Source organism: Peromyscus eremicus, chromosome 1 (assembly GCF_949786415.1).
Source record: "Peromyscus eremicus chromosome 1, PerEre_H2_v1, whole genome shotgun sequence".
NCBI lineage: Eukaryota > Metazoa > Chordata > Mammalia > Rodentia > Cricetidae > Peromyscus > Peromyscus eremicus.
The window spans coordinates 118,800,009-118,814,214 of record NC_081416.1 but is presented as its reverse complement, the minus strand read 5'-3'; the positions used below and the strand labels follow the sequence as shown (position 1 = coordinate 118,814,214).

Here is a 14,206-nt window from a genome sequence, read left to right as displayed (position 1 = left end):
GATTAAAATATCCCGACAAAAAGCAACGCAGGGGGGTGAAAAGATTTATTCTTAGCTCACAGTTCCAGGTGGAGACATCAAGGCAGCGGGAACTTAAAGCGGCCAACAGTCAGGAGCGGAGAGAAATGAATTCATGCGTGCTCGCTTGCTTGCGTTCAGCACAATTTCTTCACTCATAGAGGTCAAGCCCCCTCTGCCTAGGGAGTGGTGCTACCCACCATGGGCTGGGGCTTCCCACATTCATTACCTTCATTAAGACACCTCCACAAAGACTAGCCCACGGGCCAGTCCAATGTAGACAACCCTTCATCGAGACCCCTCCCAGGTGATTTTAGGTCACATCAACTTGACAAAGTTAATCATCACAGGGGTCCAGCCGGCATCCTAATCATCACATTGCCTAACTAGAGCCTGATCTTCTGCCGCTTCCTCACTTCCTCACTCCTTCTCTACTTTCTACTCAACTTTCAGGTCCTAAACCTAGAAGTTATTATTATATCCTGCAATCTGTCAGCAATTGCTGTTAGCTCCACATCTGGAATATATCCTTAACACAATCACAGTTCATCATCCCCACCACAGGAACCCTGGTCCAAAGCCACTGCCGTAAAGTGTAGACCAGTACTCTCTACATTTATTCGATGTTTTCCCTTAAGAACACAGTTACATTAGAGGGCTAGAGAGGTGGCTCGGTGGTTAAGAGCACTTGCTGTTCTCTAGAGGACCAGAGTTCGATTCCCAGCAGCCACATCAGACAGCTCACAAGGTCCCGGGGACCTGAAGCCTCTACAGTCCATGGGCACCTACACTCATGTGAACATACCCATATCTAGACATACATACCTACTCATAATTAAATATAATAAAATAAATCTATAAAAAATACATATAGAGGGGCTGGAGAAATGGCTCAGCGGTTAAGAGCACTGGCTGCTCTTTCGGAGGTCCCGAGTTCAATTCCCAGCAACCACGTGGTGACTCACAACCATCTATAATGGGATCTGATGCCCTTTTCTGGCATTCAGGCATACACGCAGACTCATATCTTAAAAAAAAAAAAATACACACAGAAAGGTATTGAATCTGTATCCCCAACATATGTTGCTGTGGTCCTGCCGCAGCCTGGGTTCAGGGGAAGATTCCTGAGATGGGGAAGGCGCGTTGGCATGAAGAGATGAACTGTCCGACCACCAGGTGAGTTTCACACAAGTGGCCGGCCCCGAATAGCTCCAGCCATCTTTATTTATACATCAAAAACAAGCATGTTTTTCCCCTCTAACAAACAAATGTTCCCCATTCTCCAACGTTAACCTCTGGCAAAAACGACACTTATCATTTTGCTAGCTTGGCCAAATATCAAGCCAGGTACATGCTGTCTTTACAAAACTAAAGGTGATTGACACAGGCACACATTTTCAAGAACAACCATCTCGTTCAAAACGTATTTACAGAAATAGAGGTGATTTGCCTCTTGATCTTGTTAGCACTGAATCCCAGGATCTGAAGTGACACTGACAGCTATTGAATGGATGAGGGGTAAGATTTTTTTTTTTAAAGGCGGGCTCTGGGAATATAGTATAATATAGTATAATTTTTCTGCACCCAATGAACTAGCTTAGGTACTCTGTAAAACAGCCTCCCAGATGTCCTGCAGACTCCTGTGTCTTCTGATTTTTCCACCCAGGACCCCGAGCGCTCTTCTCAAAACACGAATCCTGTCACTTCCCTTCCTTCCCGGAAACCCTTCCCTGCCTTCCTGTCCTTCACAATATCCACAGTCCTTCCACTGTGCTACCTGCTCCAGTGGCCTAGCTAAGCAGCCCCGGCTGACCTGGAACCCGCGATCCTCCTACCTCCGCCTCCCGAGCGTGGGGATTATGAAGGTCAGCTTTACGGAAAAAAATTCAAGCCTCCGTCATCGGAATCCGTTCCCTAAAAGACTTACGAGTAGACTCGCCAAACCCCTTCCAGGGTACCACCACCCAGGCTCCAGGGTCCCAGGAAACACGCCCCGCCTCCGACCCGCACACGCCCCCGAAGTACCGCCTCTTTAAATTTTAAAACGAAGGCGCAGGCCAATGAGGACTAAGCTTCTCCCGGACTCCAGCGCCCCGCCCACCGTCACACCCTCGACCAATCAAGCGCAGGTTTTCCACGCTCCTTCCAGTTAGGGTCAAACGTGGCCGTGCCTACGTAACTGACGCTCAGCCCGCAGCCAATAAGAAGCAGGCTTGGGGACCGGCTCCTCCAATAGCAGCCGCTGTCGGGGAGCGCGGGAGCCTTCGGAGCCAGGGCCTCCGAGAAGCGGGGCCACGGCGCTGGTTGACTGAAGCGGGTGCCTTGCCTCGGGAAGGGCAGCGCGCGGCTGGGCTGAGCCCCCGGGGGCGGCCGAGATGGCCTGCTGTCCCAAAGTGGTGCTGCTGGTGGACACGGCGGGCGACGCCGCTCGCCCCAGCCCGGCCCGGCGCGCCGCCCTGCGCCTGCTCACTTACCTCAGCTGCCGCTTCGGCCTGGCCAGGGTCCACTGGGCCTTCAAGTTCTTCGACTCCCAGGGCGCACGGAGCCGGCCCTCGCGCGTGTCTGACTTCCGCGAACTGGGGAGCCGCTCCTGGGAGGACTTCGAGGACGAGCTGGAGACCAGGCTCGGGGATCGCGCGCCCGGCGCCCACCTGCCCGGCCCGACGCCCAGGGCCACCCACACGCACGGCGCCCTGATGGAGACGCTGCTAGACTACCAGTGGGATCGGCCCGAGATCACGTCGCCCACAAAGCCGATCCTGCGGAGCAGCGGCAGGAGACTGCTGGACGCCGAGAGCGAGGCCAAGGAGGCCCAGGCCGCGCTCGGGGGCTTTGGGAACGCCGTCTTCCTCCTGGCGCCCTGTCCTCACTCGCAGAGGGAGCTGCTGCAGTTCGTGTCCGGGTGCGAGGCCCAGGCTCAACGCGTGCCGCTGACCCCCAAGCAGGTGATGGAGAAGGTGTTGCCCAAGAGGGTCCAGGAGGTCATGATCGCCCGAAATATCACCTTGTACTGGGTGGACACCACCGAGCGGTCTAAGGTAAGGTGAGAGCGGTCTCGGATCCAGTACACGTACTGCCCGCCAGCTAGAACTTGTCAGGCTCTGTAGAGTGCCATGGACCCAGAATGAACGGTGTATGACCCCGTGTCGCTTCCGAAGGAGACTCCTGCGGGTCCCAAAGAGGGACAGTTTTCCCCAACAAAATGAGTAGATTCTGTAGCTACTGAATGTGAGTGTGGAAGAGCCTCTGCACTTTGGTACCTGTGTGCTTTTGCGTAGTTTTCCTACACAGCGCTTGGATTCCAGCATGTGCAGTTTGGCTCAGCCAGGCCACGGATCTTTTGTTTGGTGGTTTGTCTTTTTCGAGACAGGGTTTCTCTGCGTTGCCCTGGCTCTCCTGGAATTCGCTCCGTAGCCCAGGCTGGCCTCGAACTCGCAGAGATCTGCCTGCCTCTGTCTCCCAGGTGCTGAGATTAAAGGCATGCATGGGCCACCATCGCCCGACTCGGGTCACAGATCTTGACTGCTTGTTTTGCCCTGTCTTCCTGGACCTCTAGTCCTACCCTTGGTAAAGCGGTAGAAACCTATCTTAACCTTTGTTGTTGGCCTGGCATGGTGGCCGCCCAGTCCATACCTTTAATCCCAACACTCAGGAGACAGAGAGAGGCAGGTGGATCTCTCCGAGTTCAAGGCCAGCGTGGTCTACATAGTGAGCCCCTGTCTCCAAAACAAAACTAAAAACCCTTTGGTGTTGTGGCTTGTTTTGTGGCTCTTGCTCTCTTTGTTCCCGTTGGACACACCTGTCATTTTCCATCTATTCTAGAAGTACTATCTCAGTGATGATGGCCTATGGGAAGCTGAGGCAGAAGGATTGCCACAGTTCAAGACTAGCCAGGCTGCATAGAAAGATTTTTGTCTCAAAACAGCAAACAAAAGTCTCAAAGGCGGGTACCAGGCCTTAACATAGTTTTGTATTGCCCCACAGTTGTGTCTTGAACACTGTAAGTGTTAAGTAAATACCTGCTGATTAGATGAATCACTTTTTACAAACTTAGTCTTAAACGGCTAATTTGGATTTTTGTTGAGGCAGTGAAACTCCTTGCTCCTGTAACTGCTATGATGTGTGTGTGTGTGTGTGTGTGTGTGTGTGTGTGTGTGTGTACGCCCTTGTTAGTTTTGAAACAGACTAGTGTAGCAAGCCGTAGCCCAGGATGGGGTGGCCTGGGGCTCTGTGTATTGGAAGATGACCTAGAACTCCTGGTCTCCTCTTTCATATGTATATATGTGAAATTATAACATGAAAGCATCTATAATATATAAAATCAATTTTTATTTCCGTTACATTATTTAGTAAAGCTATATGCATTAATAAGCCATTGCATCTAGTGTGGAAGATATACTAAACAGATGAGCAAATAAGTGATGATTTCAAAACTTGCTCCAAAGAAAAGAAAGGCTGGGTGAGGAGGCTGGTGGCTATTGTATTTAGAGGTGTACTTGAGGGGGGAGGCCTTTCCGAGCAGACTTGAACAGTGATGAGGAAGACTATGAAGGCTGGGAAAGAGCATTCCCAGACTTAGAGAAGGCCATGTCTAAGGGTGTGAGCTAGGAATGAACTTTGCATTACAAATAGAAAGACCAGGAACTGGGAACCCAGAAGAGCAGAGTTAGAAAGGAGGAGTGCTGTTCCCCCAGGCCAGGCTTGAGTGTTGATTTTTGTTCTGATCAATGAGAAGATTTAGAAAGTGGTTTAAACAGGTGAAGAGCTTCCGCCTAATAGAATTACACAACTCTAAACCCGGAGTTGCTTAAATAGCAAGATTACAGATGAGAAACCAACAGTAATCATCCAGAATGTTGAGATTTAGGGGAAGAAGTGGGAGGTAAATATGATCAAATACATTGTAAGAAATTCTCCAAGAACTAATAAAAAAAAATCTGACTTTATTTTAAATGTATGGGTGTTTTGTCTGCATTGTTTGGCTGAATTACCTGCAGGGCTGGTGCCTACAGGGGCCAAAAGATGGTGTCAGATTCCTTGATACTGGAGTTATCTGTGGTTGTGAGCTGCTGTGTGGGTGCCAACAGTTGAACCTGGTTCTTCCAGAAAAGCAACCAGTGCTTTTCTGCTGCTGGGCCATTCCTCCAGGTCTAATAAAACTATGTTAAAGTTAGGTGTAGTGGATCTCTGAGTTCAAGGCCAGCAGTGGATCCTCTGAGTTCAAGGCCAGCCTTGTATAATGAGTTCCAGGACACTGAGAGCTACATAGTGAGGCCCTGTCTTGAAAAACAAAAACAAATAAAAATTATGTTAAGTATAAGTGCTCAAGAGATGGCTAAAGTTAGAAACACTGATTGCTCTTCCAGATCTGTATTCAATTTCCAGTATCAACCTGGAGGCTTACAACCTTTTGTTTTTGTCTTTTCGAGACAGAGTTTCTCTGTTGCCCTCGCTGTCTTGGAACTCAACCTGTAGACCAGGCTAGCCTTGAACTCAGAGATCTGCCTGCCTCTGCCTCCCAAGTTCTGGGGTTAAAGGCATATGCCACTACTGTCCAGCTTTTTAAATTAGAAGAAAAACAATTTTTTTAAATGTGCACTGGTGTTTTGCCTGAATTCATGTCTGTGTGAAGGTGTCGGATTCCTTGGAACTGAATTTACAGACAGTTGTAGCTGCCATTTGGTTACTGGGAATTGAACCCAGGTCCTCTGGAAGAGCAGCCAGTGCTCTTAACCATTGAGCCATCTCTCTAGCCTCTGCTTTCAGCTTTTTGTAACTCCACTTCCAGGGGATCTGACACCTTCTTTTGGCCTCCGAGGGCACCAGGCAAGCAAGTGGTGCATGGACATGCATGCAAGATAAACACACACACACACACACACACACACACACACACACACACAAAATAAGTTATATATATAATAAAAATTTCCAATATAAATTGGGTATGGTTGAATGCTTGGAGAATTATGTGCATATAACATATGTAAATGAAATGTCAACATTTATTAGCCCCACCAACCCTTCCAAGCCAGTCTTCTGGCTGAATCAGTTTTAGTAGATTTATTTCTATCCTTTCGGCAGGAAAAAAAGTCATAATCAGTGATATCTGAACTAGTTTGCTTTCTTCCACATAGCGGTGAACTGCATAATTGATAACAGATTAATCAATGAATTAATTGTTATTTGCTGTTACAATGCTTACAAGATTGGTGTGCATGACTGAAAGAAAACTTTCAGAATATAATGTGGGTTTTTGTTTTTTGTTTTTTGTTTTTTTTTTTAAGCTGAGACCTGTGGTATAGCTCAGGCTATCCTGGAATTCTGTCTTCCTGCTTTAGCCCCCCAAGTGCTGTGACATTTAGTTGATCCATCAAAGTCCATGGAAATGTCATTTTAAAAACATCAAGATAGTTCATTCTTGGACTGGTTGGCCTATCATTGTCTTGCTCTACTTGTGGACAATTCTTTGCTCCTCTTTGAACCTGAATGTAATGGCTAGTTGGGGGATGACCTAGATAACCTTGAAGACCTTCCAGTTTTATTTCTCATACTAATTTATAGTTTAGGTATAGGATGGTTGCTCTAATTTCATATTCCTGTAGTACTGTCTTGTTACATACGATGCTGTCAAATAGTTTATATTGTTACTGTTTTATTCTACCAGCCTTTTCCCCCCTTCTATTTTATGTGTATGAGTGTTCTGTGTAGGCAGAGTTTTCCTGTCCTGACCGCCTGCTCCCAAATAACCAGCATGGAGACTTAAGATTTCTTATAAATGCTTGGCCAATAGCTCAGGCTTGTTACTAACTAGCTCTTATAACTTAACCCATTTCTATTAATCTGTGTGCTGTCCTGAGGTTTGTGGCTTTTATCTCTGTCCCATTTTGTGTGTCCAACTCATTCTTCATCTGGCTGACTGGCAGGCAGGCAACTCCTCTGACTCTGCCCATCATCCCAGCATTCTGTCTGTTTCAGGCTGTCTCACCCAGTCTCTTCCTGTCCAGCTATCGGACAATCAGCTTTTAATTAACAATGAGAGCAATACGTATTTACAGTGTACAAAAGGAATATTCCACAGCAGTTCTGTTTGCATTTATACCTGTGTATTACTTGTATGCTTGGTGCCCTTGAAGGTCAGAAAAAGGTGTCAGATCCTCTGGAACTGGAGTTAACAGTTTTAAGCTGCCTTGTGGCTGCTGGGAATTGAATCTGGGTCCTCTGGAAGAGCAACTAGTGCTCTTAACCATTGAGCCATCTCTCCAGCTCCAAGTTCACCAGTCTTAAGGCTTCTAAAAGACACTGAGTCTTAACCATTCTTTGTCACACAGAGATTGCACAATAAAAGTTTGTTGAATACCAGGCAGTGGTGGCACACACCTTTAATCTCGGGAGGCAGAGACAGGCAGATCTCTGGTCTGTGGGGCGAGCCTGGTCTGTGGAGCGAGTTACAGGACAGCCAGGGTGGTTACACAGAGAAACCTTGTCTCAAAACAAGACAAAACAAAAAACCCCAAAAAGTGTTTTTTGACAAATGCTGCTTGAATATCGGCATTCTATGAGTGAAGGAAAGGGGAATTTTTGACTAAGCAGGAGCTGCAATAGATAGAGAAGTATTAAAACCCCCATTGGTAAAGAGGCCCAGGAGACACAGCCAGAAAGAACATCCTGTGGTACACATTTCTATAATATAGAGCGTGACATGTTGAAGGCACAGTGGCTCCTTGTCCCAGAAGATAGGGATAGTTGATGAAGAAGCTGTTGGGTTTGGTTTTAAAGGACTTTATGGCAGTGGTGAAGTGTTACTTTGTCTTAGGAGCAGGAAGCAGGCATGAAAGGTTTTAAGGACTAGCATGATGGGCTATGTGATCTGAGTGAACACACTCGGAGTCAGAGGAAAGGTTAGAGGCAGGACACAGCCTTGGTAATCTGTGGAAGAGTTCATTAAGGCCAGGAGTGGTGATAAGTGCTGAGGCAGAAGGACCTCAAGTTTGGGCCCTTTTAGACTACACAGGGAGACCATGACTCAAATTAGTATAAATAAATACTGGTTTTTAAAGAGTTTAGTTGGGCCTAGGGTAGACCTGTAGTCTAGGCTGTTTGGAAGTCTGAGGCAGAAGGATGGAAAAAGTCTAGCCTAGGTAACTTGATGAGACCCTGTCTCAAAATGAAAAACAGTTGGGCTGGAGAGATGGCCCAGGACTGAAGAGTGTTTGCTGTTCATCCAAGGGGACCTGAGTTTGGTTCCCAACACCTATGTTGGGCAGTTCATAACTATGTGGTATTTATTAGCTGACCCCTGAGGACAGACACACACACACACACACACACACACACACACTACATACACTTACGCAGATATATGCACATAAATAAAACATGAAAAGCAGTAAAAAGAGGGCTACTTAAAAGAGAGAATCTTTTCTTTCTGTGTAGTTCATGTGTATCACTTGGTAGGAGAGCAGAAGACAACTTTGGGTGTCGATGTTCAAGTGGAGCTCACCAAGTAGGTTAGCGAGCAGTGTGCCCTAGGGGTAACCGCTCTCTGTTTCTCAGTGCTGGGATTATAAACAGCATATCACTGTGCTTGGCTTTTTAACATGCATTCTAGGGTTTGAATTCAAGTCCCTGTGCTTACAAGACAAGCACTTTATTGATGGTCATCTCCCCAGTACTGTCCTTGAAGGTATGTTATGTGGTGATATGATCTTGGGCTGTGTAGGAATAGATGCCAGCTGTTATTTGTACTTGGCTCAACAGATGCATTAAATTGTGTATTGGACCCTTTGATGTTGGTATCACCTTTTTCCTGATTTCCTCTAGCTTATTCATAAATGCTCAATTTACACTCACCCAAGCTTCTTTGTCATGTTTATTTTAGTTGTGGACCTCCCCAGACCACGTGGGGTACTGGACAGTTTGTGAACTGCTCCACCATGGAGGAGGCACCGTCTTGCCATGTGAAACTTGGAGCCTGGGTTTTCCTAAAGACAGGGAAACAGTTCTGCAGAGTGGTGGCAAGCTGTCACGTGAACCTCACCTCTCCCCATGGATCTCAGCTCTGCCAATAGATGCAGCTGTAAACTGCTTACTCTATAACTCTCCTGAGTACGAAGCCTCGTTTCCCCAGACGGAAGGAACATTATTTCTCCCTCTTAAAGGTAAGCAAATAACTTCAAAAAAAATCTTACTTTTTTTCTTCAAGGCAAAGTTCCAATTTCTTTAGCATTTCCTGTAGCCTGGTACTCAGTTTCATTGATAGAATTTAAAAATCCATAAGCAAAATTAGACACCACAGGAAGACTGAACTGTGGTACAACTGCCAGTGCATGTGTGAAAGAATAAAAGGGAATGATTACAAAGAATTTGTTAGCCCTTTCAAAAGGAAGGGTAATATTCTTCAGATACCCAAGCACCTGAGTGTAGGGATTTCATTGCCTTGTAGAAGAAATTGATAACTTAGAGATCATATAGAAAGAGGATGATTACAGAAGAAATAATTACAAAGTCCCCAAGTGTCGGTTACCAGGAAAAGCCACCATCTTCACAAATTTGTTTCCCGTATGATGTACTATGTAGTGAAGCTCATTTCTGAGAATATCTATATTCACAGGGAAATACTGCATAGAGATGGATACTTTGAACTATGTTGTAATTATGTGCAGCTTAAGGATTTTTAGTGTGTTTTTGTTTTTTTTTGAGATAAAGTCTCAAGCTGGTTTCAAACTTGCTAGCCTTGAACTGTTTGCTAGTCATACTGCCTCCACCTCCCAAGTGGTGGGATTCTAGGTGTATGATCCAAGAGCTGGCCAGTTTAAAAAATTTTAAGAGTATTTTTTGGGGCTGGAGAGATAGTTCAGTGATAAAGAACACTTGTTTCTCTTTCAGAGAACTTAGGTTTGGTTCCTAGCACCCACATGGTATCTCAGAACTATCTGTAACTCCAGTTCTGGGAGATCTGTTGTCCTCTTCTGACCTCTGAGGGCACTAGGCACACATGTGGTACATATACATACTCATACTCATACACATAAAAGGGGAAAAAAATTTTAAAGAGTACTTTTGTTTAAGCAATTTACCATTCAGTCTTTAGAATCTACCCTTCTCATAATATCTAATACACTGTATTTATGGGATTTTTTTTTCCTATGTGGTACCTTGATATTGAACCCAGAGCCTACATGCTAGGCAGTTATCTACCACTGAACCATACCCTGATCTTACTACAGTAGCTATCTTTCAGTTTTGTTTGGGTCTTCTTTGAGAAGGGACCTCAGTACGTAGCCCAGATTGGCCTAGGCCATTCTGTCTTCCCACTGCAGGCACCTGAGTGCTGGGATTATGAACATTTACCACCACACCAATCAGAGAGTCTTACTTTTTGTAGTAGTACCACTTGAGTACACATTTCCAAGTCATAATTGAGAATTTCTGATCCTATACCCATTTGTGTACAGTTTTTTTCCTCTGGTGCCAAATGAACCTGCTCTGATAGCTCATAGACAATAAGCTAAGGACTGAAATGTGAATTGAGTGACATTACCCACTATCTCAACTGGAAATCTGATTCTTTTCATTCTTACTGTGAAATCTCTTAGAAACTATTTCATATATTAAAATTTTAATATGCTTTATTTCTATCAGGCAAAGAAACTCAAGAAACATGGGCAGTCTCCCTAGAGCCCTTAGCCATGCATCAGAGACATTTCCAGAAGCCAGTCAGAATATTTTTAAGAGGCTCAGTGGCCCAGTGGTCGCTCCCCATGAGTAGTGCTGTAGGCACTGACAACTGGATGCTACAAAGTCCAGAGGGACACAAGTCAACTCAAAGGCTGTTGTTTCAGGAGCTGGTGAGCAGGTTGACTGCTGAAGAATTCCATCTGGTAGGTGTCCCCCACACATCAGGGATTCTTGTCCATTAGTGTGTTGGTGAGGTGAGACAAGCTTGTTCACAAAATGCCAAGATCATCTGCCTTGTACAGGCTTACTAAAGTTGGTGGTGGTTTTCTTTTTTCTTTTCTTTAAGATTATTTATTTATTATGTATATAGTGTTCTGCCTGCTTGTACCCCTGCAGGCCAGACAAGAGCACCAGATCTCATTACAGATGGTTGTGAGCCACCATGTGGTTTCTGGGAACTGAACTCAGATCCTCTGGAAGAGCAGTCAGTACTCTTAACAACTGAGCCATTTCTCCAGCCTCCAGAGATACTGTTGATGTAGACCAGTAGATTGTTTACACTGAAGCGTCCTGAAAAGGATGATTATTGGTGAAGAAACCATTTGTACAGTTGCATACATCATGAATCCAATTAAGTTAAAGATCCTGAATTTACATAGAGAAAAGGTAGCTAGCCCAAGGAGATGGTTGTATGAGAACGAAATGATGGGTGGTTTTTCACTATTTATTAAATATTCTGTAATATACTTTGCTTTTAATGTATTTAAGAAAAAGCTGCTACAATATAAAATTAAATACAATAGCATAAGAATAGTCACTCAAACTTAGAACTGTCTTCTGAAAGGAATACAAATATATCCAGCTTTGACTTTAAAATGATGGTGTCTTTTGTTTCTTTTGTTTTTTGGTTTTTTTGAGACAGAGTATCACTGTGTAGCCCTAGCTGGCCTCGAACTCACAGAGATCTGCCTGCCTCTGCCCCTCATTTCTGGGATGAATGGTGTGCAGCACCACACCCAGCTGTGATGGCTCTTTTGTAATTACTCTCAAATTCCTTGTTTTTCCTTCCCTTTGTAATCTCAGGAAGTATCTTTATTCTAGATCCTTCGGTAAAAGATTCTGGAGGAAGATTCTAGATCTTGTGTGGAAACTGTCCTAAGAGTTACATACTCGAGTGAAAAGAACACTATACTGTGTTATTACTAATGTGGTACAAAACTTGATTGTACTGGGTAGACAAGCTTGGGGAGTCAGACCTTTTGGATTAGGTCTCAGCTCTGTTGCCCAGGTGTGTGCTGGCTAAACCCCTTCAGTGATTGTGTTGCCTCACAGTGAAGTACATTTGTCCTGAAGTCAGATGTACCTAGTAGCTTTTTCTTGCTACTAGGTACCAGCAGGTGACCTTGAACAAGTAGCTTTTTCCTAAGCCCCAATCCATCCTCTAAAGTGGAAGTGATAATCATTTTAAATTGAGTGGTTGTAAGATTCAGGAAATGTGTGATGAGTATATACAGCTGCACTTGCTTCGGGTGCCACGTACTAGACTTGAAGAAGGTGGGCCAGGATCTCTTTATTCTGTTTTTCCCGACTGAATAAATCTTGTTTTCCTGCTTTTCACTATTAAAATAAAACAAATACAATTGGAAGGAAACAGAGACGAAAAGCACATAGTAAATACTACTGGCACTGTAAGCTTTTTCTTATGGGTTGAAACTTAGGGACTATATGAATAGTAAATTCTCTTCTGCCGCTGATAGCCAACCATTGTTCTGTCTTCCAGTAGGCTACATTTTTTTAGGCATAGTGACAATAATATTCTCAACTAATTAGCATTTCTTTGTAGGTTGCCAGTGTGGATCCTGGTGAAGGCTGGCCCCCCATCACAGGAATTATTTCTCCATTCTCTGCCAGTGCTATGATTCTCACAGTGTTCCGAGCCAAAGAAGCTGAATTTCAAAGACATTTTCTCCAGACAGTTGTGGCTGAAGGCCCCCAGGATACAGCTTCCCTTTTCTCAGATGTTGTAGATAGTGTACTGAATCAGGTTCATAATTTATTTGAAGATCCTGCTTCTTCTGGTAAGTTGTCCCACCAGTGATTAACATGGCAAGGAGTGGTTTGCAGTCTCTTCCAGACTTACCCATCATGCATTTGGTGGGACCCCAGGATGTTGTAAGAAAGATAAAAGCAGGCTCTAGTACAAGCTATAAGCAGTTTAAATCGCTGGTTTAGAAATCCTGAGGGACTTGGGCTAAAGGCTCTGTGGAGCACTTAGAAATTAGTCATAAGATGAAGCTTGGCTCTTACTATAGTTTATGACTATACATGTAGATGGATAGGACATGAAAGTAGAGAGAGATTTAAAAAAAAACCAAAGAGGAGGGACATGGGTAATAACAGTGTACTAGGAAAGGAAGACAAAATAGTCTACATTTCCCTCATGTGGGTGCTATCTTCCTGTATACATACATACACATGTGACATGAAAGCCGGACTGTTTGATGGTGAGAAGGGGAACAGCAAACTGGGACAGTGAGGAAGCAGGTGATGAATATGAACAAGGTTCAATGACACATGTATAAAAGTGTCAATGAAAGAAGTTTTAAAAATGAATGAAAATACAGTGAAACCTATATTTTATACACTGAAAAAATAATTTTAAAGCTTGGGGTGGAGAAGGCTGCATGAGGGCTGGAGAGATGGCTCAGTGCTTAAGAGCACTGGCTGCTGTTCTGGAGGACCCGGGGTCAATTCCCAGCACACACACACACACACACACACACACACACACACACACACACACACACACACACACGGCGGCTCACAACTGTGACTCCAGTTCCAGGGGGTACAGCACCCTCTTCTGGCTTTCACAGGTACTACACAAAGTGGTGCATAGACATGTGCACCCGTACACATAAAATTACAAAAAGAAATTTCAGGGCTGTGGAGATGGCTCAGAAAGGGAAGAATGCTTGCTGCCAAGCCTGAGAATCCAAGTTTGATCTCTGGAACCCATGTACAGCTAGAAAGAAAGAACCAACTCTGCTAAGTTCTCTTCTGACATCCATGGGCACATTGTCACATGGAAATACACAGTAATGGTGTTAATAGACAACTTCTGTGAAAGGGGCATTGAATTCATAAGTAAAGTGCTTACCTGTGTTTCCTTCTATAAACAAGGGGTGAAGATGCTGTCACAGAGGGAGTGAAAGGCGAGGTTGAGACTGGTGTTAGAGAGATACGGTGATTGACAAGGAAAAGAACGTGGCCAGACAGGCAGGAGCATGGCTTGGAACAGGACAGGGGAGAGTGCTGTGTTCTCCTGTTGTGTTTACATTAACCCACTTTAAATTCAGCTGTTGCTTTTGGGGTAGGGTAATGTATTTGCGTATTTGGAATATCACGTTCATCAAAGCAGTGGGTTATCTCGTGTGTGTCTCCGTCGTATTTGTCAGGTGGGTGTGGACTACTTGTTACGTCTTTAGAAACAGGGCAGGGGACTATT

The 14,206-nt window shown here is 44.8% G+C and overlaps 1 protein-coding gene across 1 annotated transcript in view; it reads left to right on the top strand.

Moving 5' to 3' along the window:
• Positions 1-2,393: 2,393 nt before the first annotated feature.
• The window catches only part of Ticrr (TOPBP1 interacting checkpoint and replication regulator), a 43,717-nt gene continuing 31,904 nt past the window's right edge, over positions 2,394-14,206 (top strand). The window contains exons 1-4 of the mRNA XM_059272695.1: positions 2,394-3,056; positions 8,900-9,179; positions 10,663-10,901; positions 12,542-12,776. Coding sequence (XP_059128678.1) covers positions 2,394-3,056; positions 8,900-9,179; positions 10,663-10,901; positions 12,542-12,776 — 1,417 coding nt within the window. The remainder of the gene's footprint in view (positions 3,057-8,899; positions 9,180-10,662; positions 10,902-12,541; positions 12,777-14,206) is intronic.